General features: G+C 35.2%; 1 protein-coding gene across 1 annotated transcript; it reads left to right on the forward strand.

Moving 5' to 3' along the window:
- The first annotated feature begins 11,192 nt into the window (after nucleotides 1-11,192).
- Nucleotides 11,193-12,289, forward strand: LOC113272216. Its single transcript, XM_026522090.1, has 5 exons — nucleotides 11,193-11,300; nucleotides 11,382-11,473; nucleotides 11,607-11,663; nucleotides 11,719-11,753; nucleotides 11,961-12,289. The coding sequence occupies exons 1-5, from the start codon at nucleotides 11,193-11,195 to the stop codon at nucleotides 12,287-12,289; spliced, it is 621 nt and encodes a 206-aa protein (XP_026377875.1).
- Nucleotides 12,290-13,598: the final 1,309 nt, after the last annotated feature.

Genomic DNA, 13,598 nt, shown 5'->3' on the forward strand with positions numbered 1-13,598 from the left:
GGAAGTCCTAAATGGAATATTCTGCAAAATAAGAAAAGATGTATTAGATTTTTTGTTCAATAAATCGGAATGATTTAACAGACACCTATAAACACAACCAACGGTTTATATTCTTCCTTCACTAACGTCTGCCAGTTTTCTATGCTCATTCATGTAAATATAAAAATTCATAATGAAAAGGTCATTTTTATACGGAAAACCAAGAATATGGAAGGATAGAACATGCCTTGTTTACTAGATAAAAATGGCTTACTGTTCCAAGCAAAAATGGCTTACTCTATCAAGATGTATCCCAGGTATAACTACACATGAGTAACGCCAGAAGTATTACCTGTAGATCACGGTTGTAAGCTTGTGGAAGTCCCTTGAAAAGTACAAGAAGGGTGACAAGGTCTCCTACAACTCTGGCAGATTTTCCACGAACAAGTTCCATTGGGTCAGGGTTCTTCTTTTGAGGCATGATGCTACTACCGGTGGAGACTGCATCACTTTGGGTAAGGAACCCAAACTCCCCCGACGCCCATAAAACCCATTCTTCACCAAGTCGAGAAATATGGATAGCTACAATTGAATTCGCTGATAATAATTCCAGAACGAAGTCACGGTCTGAAACCGCGTCAATGCTGTTTTAAAACCATTGAAAATAATTACATATCTTAACCAGCTTCTGAAAATCATAGAAATGAGCGCAACTTTACTTAATTTATATGAAACATAGATGGTGAGCTTGATGCCATTTCGTATGGCATTAATAAGTGGTTCATACAGGGAATCCTCAAGTTCTAAAGTCTAAGGCAACACAAACAGGTCAGTAAAACCGTATGCAAGAACATTCTACTCTTAACGCAAAGAGAATGAAGAAAATGGCAGATGGTCAGAGAGAAGTCCATATAATGAACGGTATATTACAGTTTACGAGATGAAACTGATTTCATCCAGAATATTCCGATGAAAATACAATTATATAATAATCTATAACTAGATGAAACTAGTTTCATCCTGCATATTTTGACAAAAAAACAATTATATTACAGTTTACAACTAGATGAAATTGGTTTCATCCTGAGTATTCTTACGAAATTAAGGTATGTCAATATGTAAGTTATATGAAACTGGTTTCATCCTGCACATTTGGAGAAAATACAACTATATGAAAGTTTACAACTAGATGAAATTGGTTTCTAGTTGAGTATTCTGGTGAAAATGGTATATCAATGAATAAACTATATGAAACTAGTTTTCATCCTGCATATTTTGACAAAAAAAAACAATTATATTACAGTTTACAACTAGATGAAATTGGTTTCATCCTGAGTATTCTTACGAAATTAAGGTATATCAATATGTAAGTTATATGAAACTGGTTTCATCCTGCACATTTGGCGAAAATACAGCTATATGAAAGTTTACAACTAGATGAAATTGGTTTCTAGTTGAGTATTCTGGCGAAAATGTTATATCAATGAATAGACTATATGAAACTAGTTTTCATCCTGCATATTTTGACAAAAAAAATAAATTTTACTCAATCTTAGAAAGGATTAAACTGGTTTCATCCTAGTTTCATCCTAATTAAGCAGGATGAAACTAGTTTCATCCTATTTTAAACTTGTATAGAAACAAATTCAAAAGGGATGAAATCAGTTTCATCACCAGCAAACAGGGATGAAAGCAAACTGAACTAAACCTAAAACATGATGAAACCGATTTTGAATAAAATATAACTTTTTCTTCTCTTTAGTGCATCTAGGTATATGAATTCAATCAATTTTGTAAAATGGAATGTATACAGAGGCAATATGCTTATTGAAACAAGTTTCATCCTGCTTTAAATCAGCTCAAACTGCAGATTAAACCTGGATGAAGTCGTTTTCATCCTGGAATCAACACAATTTCACATCACACAAACCAATTTCGCAGCATACATGCTGATTTCGTAACAAATTTCTCATTGACAACAATTTTGACCAAATTTAATTGAACCTAGATGGATGATTCCAGCTTCGTCCAATTTTAAATGGGTAATAAGTAAAATTGCCATAATCTTGAGCATGGGATAAGATTATGGAGAAATTATGAAGCAGGTGAATCCAATTTCAAAATCAGTAAAAAAAATGAAACGAAAGAAAACCTAAAATTAGTAGATAGAAATTGTAATTACCCTTTTTATGGTGGCGATTAAGAGAAGATTTGATCCGGGTTTTTGGTGGTGGTGGTGGTGATAAATACTTCTGATTTAGTCGACTTGGTGTTGATACTGGCGAGGATTTTTGGTGTGGTGGAATTGATGGTGGTGCTGGTGGTGGTGATGAATTTTTTTTGAAGAGGGAGTTTGATTTTCCACGGTGTTGATGGCGGCGATGGAGAATGAAAGCTGGTAGCTTTTCAGATCTGGTTTTTGTGACGAAGAAGACGAGAAGTAATGTGATACGAAGGGGAAGGATAGTAAGGTCTCTCCATTAAAAAAATTCTTCTGGTCATTTGACCCAGGCCTAATATCTACCTGTCCATATGGCCTAGAAAATGTGCGCTTTTGGCTATATAGCCCATTTTCTCTTGTTATTATACGTTTATAGGTGAAACCAACTTTCCCTCGAGCAGAAATGGGACCATTTACGTCGGGCAATCCGTGGTCAGAGATGGAGCTCCGCAAAGAAAGGTGTCCACTAGGAGCAGTGCCCATCCGAAGAACAACAAAACAAGAGTTGATATTCGGTTCAAAATATCACTTGGAAAAGTCTAAACAAACCAATTCAAACACTTACCCACATACACCTATGTATCATCATGTAAGTATAGATCCTCCTGGTTTTGTTTTGTTTTTTGAATACATGCTACATTTCCTAGCATTTTTAGGGGACATCCAAAAGGAATTAGGGCCAATAATAAGATAAAATAGGGTCATCCAAAGTCCAAACCTAAATTGAATCTAGCCCTTATCTCGCATATTTCGTAATGGAAAAATTGCCCTTCTGTAGTCGGTAGTTAATACTAGAATATGTAGTAAAGTGTGTTTCTTTAACTTCCGAATATTCTCAATTTTCGAATTTTAGTACTACCATAATCGGTAGTAAATTTAACTTCTGAATGTATATTGGCCCCAAAATGAGATTTTTCCAAAATTCTAAAATTTTTGAACTTTGGTTTGAATACAATCGGTAGCAAGTGTGTTACTTTAACCTCCGAATATACTCAATTTTCGAATTTTAGTACTACCATAATCGGGAGTAAATTTAACTTCCGAATGTATATTGGCCCCAAAATAAGATTTTTTCCAAAATTCTAAAATTTTCGAACTTTAGTTTAACTACAATCCGTAGTAAAGTGTGCTACTTTAACCTCCGAATATACTCAATTTTTCGAATTTTAATACTATCATAATCGGTAGTAAATTTAACTTCCGAATGTATCTTGGCCCAAAAATGAGATTTTTCCAAAAATCTAAAATTTTCGAACTTTGGTACTACCATAATCGGTAGTAAATTGTGTTATTTTAACCTCCGAATATACTCAATTTTCAAAATTTGGTACTACCATAATCAGTAGTAATTTAACTTCCGAATATATATTGGCCCCAAAATGAGATTTATCCAAAATTCTAAAATTTTCGAACTTTGGTTTGACTACAATCGGTAGCAAGTGTGTTACTTTAACCTCCGAATATACTCAATTTTCGAATTTTAGTACTACCATAATCGGGAGTAAATTTAACTTCCGAATATATATTGGCCCCAAAATGAGATTTTTCCAAAATTCTAAAATTTTCGAACTTTGATTTGACTACAATCGGTAGCAAGTGTGTTACTTTAACCTCCGAATATACTCAATTTTCGAATTTTAGTACTACCATAATCGGGAGTAAATTTAACTTCCGAATGTATATTGGCCCCAAAATAAGATTTTTTCCAAAATTCTAAAATTTTCGAACTTTAGTTTAACTACAATCGGTAGTAAAGTGTGCTACTTTAACCTCCGAATATACTCAATTTTTCGAATTTTAGTATTATCATAATCGGTAGTAAATTTAACTTCCGAATGTATCTTGGCCCAAAAATGAGATTTTGCCAAAAATCTATAATTTTCGAACTTTGGTACTACCATAATCGGTAGTAAAGTGTGTTATTTTAACCTCCGAATATACTCAATTTTCGAATTTTGGTACTACCATAATCGGTAGTAATTTAACTTCCGAATGTATATTGGCCCCAAAATGTGATTTTGCCAAAATCCTAAAATTGTCGAACTTTGGTCCTACCATAATCAGTAGTAAATTTTATTAATAAGTGATGCTTATTATCTACCGATTGTGTTCATGGCCTCAAATTCAAAATTTCAAAACTTAATAAAATTTCAAAATTTTCTACTTTCATAATCGGTAGTTAATGGTGTTCCTTATCTACCGATTGTGCATAACTTTTAGTACAGAGAAATTGAATATTTTGAATCAAGAATAGTCGGTAGATAATGATCAATTACCTACCGATTATGGTTGATGTTCTTAAGAAATGAAGAACATCAACCATAATCGGTAGGTAAAGTATACTATTATCTACCGATTATGTTTCTGCTATTGTAAATCCAAGAACATCAACCATAATCGGTAGGTAAAAAAGATTTTTATCTACCGATTTTGTTTCTGCTACTGTAAATCCAAGAAAATTTTCGGATCAAATTTTTGATTTCAAGTAATCAAATCCTAATTTTGAATTACAACTACTATCATCTATTCGTTTTGTTTGTTTAACTCTTTTTTTTTATGTTCTAAGTTTCAACTTTAGGTTAACGAATTTTGGGTTTTAATTTATTTTTTTTTGAAGCATGGGTTTTAATTTTAAACAATCAATCATAACATATATTTGATCGATGATCTTTGTTTTCAATCAAAATTAAAATGATGAAAAAAAAATCAATGAGTAGAAAAGAGAAGAACAAGAACAAGAAGAGGAGGAATGATATGATTATGAAAATAAAGAATATAGATTTAGATTTAGTATAAAGTGTTGGATATTTTCAAGGTTTGCCGCTACGCAGAGTTATACGGTAATCGACCTGACCTGACCGGTCGTGGGGGTCTAGGGGGAAACTCCCCCTAGCAGAGTCCGAGACAGCGTCTCGTGGAATTTTTTTTTTTTGGTTTTACTTTGTAAAACCTAGAAGTTTCCATTCAAAATTGAACATACGCGTCTCTTCCCATAAGCCACCATTAATGGCTTTTGGAAGCGTCTGTTGGTGATGGAACGACACTACCAACAGGCATGAATATCACTATAAGTAGCGAAGATGTTCTCCCATTCCAATACATCAAAAAACAATCTGTTTTCTTCTTCTTTAAAAAGCATCATCAGAACCTTATACAGTGTGATTCTTGGTCGGGTCAAGGAAGTATAATCCTTGAATTCGATTACGGTGTTAGGGCTTCATTGAATCCTGAAGGCATAATTCGAGAGACCGTTTGTACTCGCCAAATTTATTAGGAAAGGTCGAATTATTGTCTAAAAGAATCGAAAGAGCCTTGAAGTCAGGGGTACACCATTTTCTGTTTCTGTTTTCATCCTCTTGTTTAACCCAAAATTTCCAACAGTTTTAGACAATAAGTTTCTCACAATAGAGGGTGAATCTTCAAATTCGAATATAACTGCTCAATCTCTGCAAGTGATGAACCAAACCCTAACTCGATTGGAACGTTTTGACGGTGATAATTTTACTCGTTGGCAAGAGACTGTGAAATTTTTCCTGATCACCATCAAGTTGTGGTATATACTTGAAGACGGTTTGGATGAAATTCCTACACCATCAGACAAAGACACTGATGATTTGAAGGCCAGAAGGAAGAAGCGTCAAGAAGATGATTTTATGTGTCGTGGTCATATCTTGAACGCCCTGGGAACTAGTGTTTACAATGCCCATCGAAGTATTTCGTATGCAAAGGAATTATGGACTTCAGTTGAAAACAAATACAAGAAATCTGAAGCAAGCAACAAGAAATTCCTGATTTGAAACTTCATGGATTTTAAAATGGTTGACAGTAAGTCAATTATTTCCCAGGTCAGTGAACTTTTACTCATTGTTAATCATCTTAAGGATGATAGAATTGAACTTGTTTCTTCCTTTATTGTTGGAGTCATTATTTCTCGTTTTCCTCCTTCTTGGAATGGTTATAAGAAGAAACTTAAGCATGCTGAGACTGACTATGATTTAGAAGGTTTACAACGTCATCTTCGTATAGAAGAGGACTCTCGTAAACGAGAAATTAAGGATAGTCAACAAACTGAAGATCATTCTAAGGTTAACAGTGTAGATTTTTCTAAGACACCAAATGCTTTGAAACCTAATAATGATACTCAGTTTAAGAAGCAACATCCCAACAAGAAGAGTAAGAAGAAGGGGCCTTGCTTCTTCTGTGATAAACCCGGCCATATTGCTCGTGACTGTCGTCTCAAAAAGAAACAACAAGGACAGAAAAAGGAGGCAAATATGGTCGATGACAAACTTGTTATTGTAGTGCAAGCCGCCAACGCCGTTTCTAACAATGAGAGTGGATGGTGGTACGACAATGGTTCAACTGTCCATATCTGTAAAGACAGGCATCTTTACAAGACATATGAATCGGTTACTGGCGAAGGAAACGAAGTTGTCTCTGCAAACAACTTACACAGCAAAGTGATTGGAAAAGGCACTATTGATCTCTCCTTTACTTCGGGAAAGACTGTTACTCTTACTAATGTATTACATGTCCCTGACATTGTGAAAAACCTTGTTTCTGGAGACCTCGTTATGAAGGCCGGATTCAAGACGACTTATGAGTCTAATAAGTTTGTATTGTCCAAAAATGGTGTATTTGTTGGACAAGGATATGCTTGTAATGGGATGATTACTTAATTTAATAAATAATGGTTCTGCTTATACTATTGACTCCGTTGATCTATGGCATGGTAGATTAGGACATGTGAATTATGGTTCCCTTAGAAACATGAGAAAATTAGGATTAATTTCTGATTGCAATTTTGATAATATCTCTAAGTGTGAAATATGTGTGCAAGCAAAAATACATAGAATTTCCTTTAAGTCTGTAGTTAGAAATTCTTCCTTGCTTGAATTAGTACATAGTGATGTTGGTGATTTAAAAAATCATGTGACTCGTGGTGGAAACAAATACTATGTTACTTTTATTGATGATTGCACTAGATATGCTTATACTTACTTGATGAAATCTAAGGATGAAGTCTTTGATATGTTCAAAATATACAAAGCAGAAGTAGAGACACAATTAGGACAGAAAATTAAAATTTTACGTTCTGATCGTGGTGGTGAGTATTTTCCTAATGAATTTAAATTGTTTTGTCAAGATCATGGTTTAATTCATCAATTTACTGCACCTTATACACCTCAACAAAATGGTATTGCGGAAAGGAAAAATAAAACGTTGGTTGAGATGGTTAACGCTATGCTTATTAGTTCTAATTTTCCTAATTCCTTGTGGGGTGAAGCTATGTTATCTGCATGTTATATTTTGAATAGAATTCCTTTGAAAAAGAAGAATGTTTCTCCCTATGAAATGTGGTTTAATAGGAAACCAAATTTGAAAAGACTTAAAGTTTGGGGTTGCTTAGCATATGTTAGGAAGCCTGATCCTAAAAGACCTAAGTTAGGAAAGAGGCGTATAAATGTGCTTTTGTAGGTTATTCACTTAACAGTATTACTTGCAAGTTTTTAATCCTTGACACTTTTGAGATTATAGAATCTGTAGATGTGGAATTTTTTGAGAATTTGAATAGGAATAGTTCCCAAATGCAACCCATAGAAAACTCATTGTTACCTAGTCTAGAATATATAGAGACTAATAACAATGATGAACATTCTGCTCCTAACATAGAAGATATTTCTGAAAGTATAGAAGATATCGAACCTAGAAGAAGTAAGAGAGCAAGGAAAGCGAAAAGCTTTGGTCCAGAATGGGTACAATATCTTGTAGAAGGTAGTAAGAATGAAATTCTTAGTATGACTAGATATGTAATGCATGTTGATGATGACCCTAAAACTTATGCTGAGGCAATGAGTTCCAGAGATGCTATTTTCTGGAAAGAGTCTATCAATGATGAAAATAATTCACTTTTGTCTAATGGTACTTGGATATATTGTGATTTACCTCCTGGCGTAAAGCCTATAGGATGTAAATGGGTATTTAAGAGAAAAATGAATGCAGACGGTTCCATTGATAAGTTCAAAGCCATACTAGTTGCTAAGGGTTATAAACAACGACATGGAATTGACTATTTTGATACATATGCTCTTGTTGCTCGCATCTCATCTATTCGTTGTTTAAATGCACTTGCCTCTACACAGAAGTTAATTATACATCAAATGGATGTCAAAACCGCCTTTCTAGATGGTGATTTAGAAGAAGAGATATATATGGAACAACCCTAAGGTTTCATATTGCCAGGCCAAGAAAAGAAGGTTTGCAAGTTGGTAAAATATCTTTATGGCTTGAAGCAAGCTCCCATGCAATGGCATGAGAAGTTTGACAAAGTAGCTTTGTCACATGGTTTTGTTGTAAATGATGCTGATAAATGTATCTATAGTAAGCATGATAGTTCTGGATGTGTGATTCTCTGTTTGTACGTTGATGATATGCTTATTTTTGGATCTGACATATCTCGTGTGGAAGAAACAAAGAAGTTTCTTAACTCTAACTTTGATATGAAGGACTTAGGGGAGGCTGATGTGATCTTGGGAATCAAAATCCTAAGAAAGGGAGATGAGTTGGTTTTAACCCAATCTCATTACATTGAGAAATTTCTCAAGAAGTATGGTCATTTTGATGACAAACCAGCCCCTACTCCTTTAGAACCTACTATAAAGTTAATGAAGAACACTGGGCGTACTCATGCACCACTTGAGTATTCTAGTATTATTGGAAGTCTTATGTATGCTATGCATTGCACAAAACCGGACATATCTCATGCCGTGGGATTGTTATGTCGTTTCTCAACTAACCCAGGAGTTGAACACTGGAAAGCAGTTTCAAGAGTTTTGGCTTACTTGAAAGGAACCATTGACTATGGTTTGCATTATAACGGCTATCCCGCTGTATTAGAATGATACAATGATGCTACCTGGAACAATGTAGAATCCAAATCCAAGTCGACTGGTGGATGGATATTTACATTAGGAGGTGCTGCTGTGTCTTGGAGTTCTAAGAAGCAGACCTGTATTTCTGACTCAACAATGTTGTCAGAATTGATAGTGTTAACCGATGCATGTAAGGAGGCGGAATGGCTTAGAAACTTACTTGTTGAAATCCCATTTTGGAAGAATCCATGTCCAGCGGTCTTGATTAATTGTGATAATCAAGAAACTATTTATAATGTCTCTAACAAGACTTATAATGGAAAGTAAAGACATGCAAGTCTTAGACATCAAATGGTAAGACAATTACTCAAAAGAGGAGTAGTTGCAGTAAACTATATTGAAACAAGTAAGAACTTGGCAGACCCATTTACAAAAAGTATACCAAAGAAAGTGGTTTCAATAAAGTGTAATGAAATGGGACTAAGGTCTGTGAATGAAGTTTGATCGCCCATAGCAGAAACCCAACCTATGTTTTGGAAAGGATAAACAAGGTTCAATGTGGTACCAACAAGTTATGAATGTGATTATGGAGCACTAATACAAAACTTCCCATTTCTAACTAGTGTTGGTTTTCTGCAAGAAAACAGGATGGATGAAAATCCTTAATAAGTCTAACTTTTATCACAAGGTGTCTCGCAGAAATACCTTCGAGACTTACCTATATGAGTATGGAAATCAGGCCGTTTCCTAAGAGAAGAAGACCGTTCTCTAAAGAAGACTCATGAATCCAGGATTTAAGCAGATGGCCATTAATGTGCGAGCTACAGAACACACTATTCTCAGAAATCAATATGTGTTGAAATTCCGGTTTTATCATTAGGGGTACTTGGTTCAAGACTAGTTTCACCACTGAACCTCGATAAGGCTTTGAATTTCTTACACTAAGTGAAGGTTCAAATCCAAAAGATACCTATCATTTATGTATTGGTTTCAACGATGATGCTTATTTCCCAAACTAAGCGTGAACTACGTTGGCTTGATCCCACTCGGGTACGTAGGCAAGCACTTTAGTGATGCAGCCACTCTGATTTATTTTTATTTTTTACTTTGTGTTTTTGTGTTTTTCTCATTTTTGAAAATAGGGGGAGAATGTTGGATATTTTCAAGGTTTGCCGCTACGCAGAGTTATACGGTGATCGACATGACCTGACCGGTCGTGGGGGTCTAGGGGCAACGCCCCCTAGCAGAGTCCGAGACAGCGTCTCGTGGAATTTTTTTTTTCTGGTTTTACTTTGTAAAACCTAGAAGTTTTCATTCAAAATTGAACAGACGCGTCTCTTCCCATAAGCCACCATTAATGGCTTTTGGAAGCGTCTGTTGGTGATGAAACGACACTACCAACAGGCATGAATATCACTATAAGTAGCGAAGATGTTCTCCAATTCCAATACATCAAAAAACAGTCTGTTTTCTTCTTCTCTAAAAAGCATCATCAGAACCTTATACAGTGTGATTCTTGGTCGGGTCAAGGAAGTACAATCCTTGAATTTGATTACGGTGTTAGGGCTTCATTGAATCCTGAAGGCATAATTCGAGAGACCGTTTGTACTCGCCAAATTTATTGGGAAAGGTCGAATTATTGTCTAAAAGAATCGAAAGAGCCTTGAAATCAGGGGTACACCATTTTCTATTTCTGTTTTCATCCCCTTGTTTAATCCAAAATTTTCAACATAAAGGTGAAGGACAATATAGACAATTTTCTATTTTTAAGATACACCTTAACCCCTTTAATGGATGGGGATAAAAAAGTAGCCCTTAATTCCTTTTGAGTGGCCTCTAAAAGTGCTAGGCTACATTTGCTAAAATTTTCTACATGGTTTGGACAATTGTGAACACTACATCGATCGGTTGGATGGTATTAATGCTTTTCTTAATGATCGGTTGATATTTGTGGCCTTGCTTGCTTAACTCTTGTAGATTCAACTTGGTTAGCTGCTTCTTACTAAAAAGCTGATTGTTAATATACAAAAACTAATTGGTTATCTTTTTTCTTAATGTCCATTTAGTTTGCGTCTATCCAACCTGTCGAAGGCAAATCATATTATGGAGGTCATGTCATTATGGGCGCTTATAATCCACCAGTAACTCCGGAACAATTCAGCACATCACAAATGTGGATTCAGAATGGTCCCGAGGAACAGTTAAACAGTATAGAGGCGGCATGGGCCGTAAGTCATCCAAATGTCAATCATGTCTAGCTACAAACGAAGTGCTATTTGCTCGTATTCTTTTCTTGTTCTTGTTTTTAGTTAATCTCACCTTATCGATATGATTACGAGGCTTTCAGGTATATCCCAAACTCTTTGGCGATAACATTACCAGAATTTTCGGCTATTGGACAGTAAGCTCGAACCATTTTTTTTCTTATTCATCAGCACGTATATTTTGTTATATTTTCCGAAGTTAGTTTTACTGCAAATCTTGTATAAAACTCCATAAGTTCTTATATTATGTGTAATGCTTAATCTCTGCAGGCTGATGGTTATAAAAGTACAGGTTGCTTCAACATCTTCTGCCCTGGTTTCGTTCAAGTGCATCCTAGTATCACATTCGGCGAACTATTAGAACCCGTATCTGTCTATAAAGGGAAAAAATATTCGATTCCCGTGGAAGTATATCAGGTAATTCAACTGTCACCTATAGAAAATTTAGTGAACTAGCAGCTAAAGTAGTATATATGCGTAAATGAGTTTTAAATCCCATTTCGGTAAAAGTTACGGAAAACCCAAGAAATTATTTTCATGGAAATTGCTTTGCGTTACTACTATCTAGCACAACCTAGTTTCATTTAATAGAAAGAATTGAGATGTGTTTGTATGTTATGGCAGGCACGAGCAAGTGGTGGTTATCGGTTGGTGGACAAGTGATAGGGTACTGGCCGAAGGAGCTATTTACTCATCTAGCACAGAACGCTTCTATCGTTAGATATGGTGGAATAGCAGGGGCAGTATCCGGAAGTCCTAGTCCTCCCATGGGAAACGGACACTTCCCAGAATACCAAGATTATGACCTTGCAAAGGCTGGTTTTATGAGAGAAATGAAGGTCTTTAACGAAGCAGGAGAGATTGTTTACTTCGATTATACTAGAGCACTGAGGAAACTAGATACTAAAAAAGAGACTTGTTACAAGCTTTACTACTACTCTTACAGTTCTTAGCCGTATACGTGGAACGTTATAACGTACGGGGGTCCAGGCGGATCCAGTTGTCCTTGACTATCATGGTTGTACTTGATCTAGTGACATACTCTCATATCTGGGTGTAATGTGTCGTATTCTGGTTAGTTGTGAGTTTGAATAAGTTATTATCATAAAGCATCTGGAATGGTGTTTGGATATGCATCTTAATTGGAGATATAATTTTAACGGATTTTAGTGGTATCTGCCATTATAAATTTAAACATCTCCCACAGTGTTTGTATATGTATGTTTGGTTGAAATAAAATAAATCAGGTTTTATTAATGTGACCTAAACTAATATTTTCACAAAAATTTAAAAAAAATCAAAATTAGTGACGTGGGTTTGGACGAGAGTCTTCAAAAATAGATATTCTCATCCATATTTTCATTTCTAACTTATCAAAAAAAAAATTATCTAACCATCATTGGAGAGATCTTTTGTGCTATAATGTCTAAAATCCTATGTGGCAACATTTTTTTTTAAACCCATACTCTGTTGGAATTGCTCTTAGTATCCTTGTATTGAAATTAAAAAGTAAGTACATATGAGTTTACAACATTTCATTTGTGTGCTTTTCCTTCTTAAAAGCTTTTTTTAAGCAAAAATTGATTTATACAGCTAGCAGGAGACTACACGAGGGCATGTCATACAAGACGCCATTTAATACAATTTAGTTCAGAAAGAATGGAATCATGTGGTATCAAATTATTATCGGGAGATTTTTGATAAGTTGTCATCCACTGTTCGGTTTCCTTCTTTATAGTTGTCTTGGATATTGATTGTATAATTTGATGCATTTTTTATTTGATCTTGTAATCATCCATCCATACAATTTGGTACAATTTAGCTTCCCCGCCCGTATTGATCTTGGTCCAATCGAGTTTAGGTTTGGCCCAACCTACCAAGATTGTTGTTTTTGATCTTATGGTGTATTGGGTTTGCGGGTAGTAGAAATACCATTATCACAGGAGGTAGGATCTCCTGCCCAAGTGAATTCATATTGGAGTCCGAGTGTAATCTATATGATCTTTTCTGGGTTTAGTTGATTTTTGGGATATATCATTTCATTTTTTGTTACCAACAGGGACCAAGAAAGAAAGCAAAAAGTGGTAATGATAGAGGTTTAGGATTTTGTTACTAAGATTGTGGGATTGTGGTTTGGGGGTCAGAAAATCGAGGGAAAAAAAGAGGAGAGGGTGGAGGAGGTATATGGCTGATTTTATAGCAAGTGAGTAGGGTGTTACATGCGGTTACAATAATTTGACATAGAAGTTCATGCGGTTACAA

The sequence above is a fragment of the Papaver somniferum genome, chromosome 4 (genome assembly GCF_003573695.1).
Source record: "Papaver somniferum cultivar HN1 chromosome 4, ASM357369v1, whole genome shotgun sequence".
Lineage (NCBI taxonomy): Eukaryota > Viridiplantae > Streptophyta > Magnoliopsida > Ranunculales > Papaveraceae > Papaver > Papaver somniferum.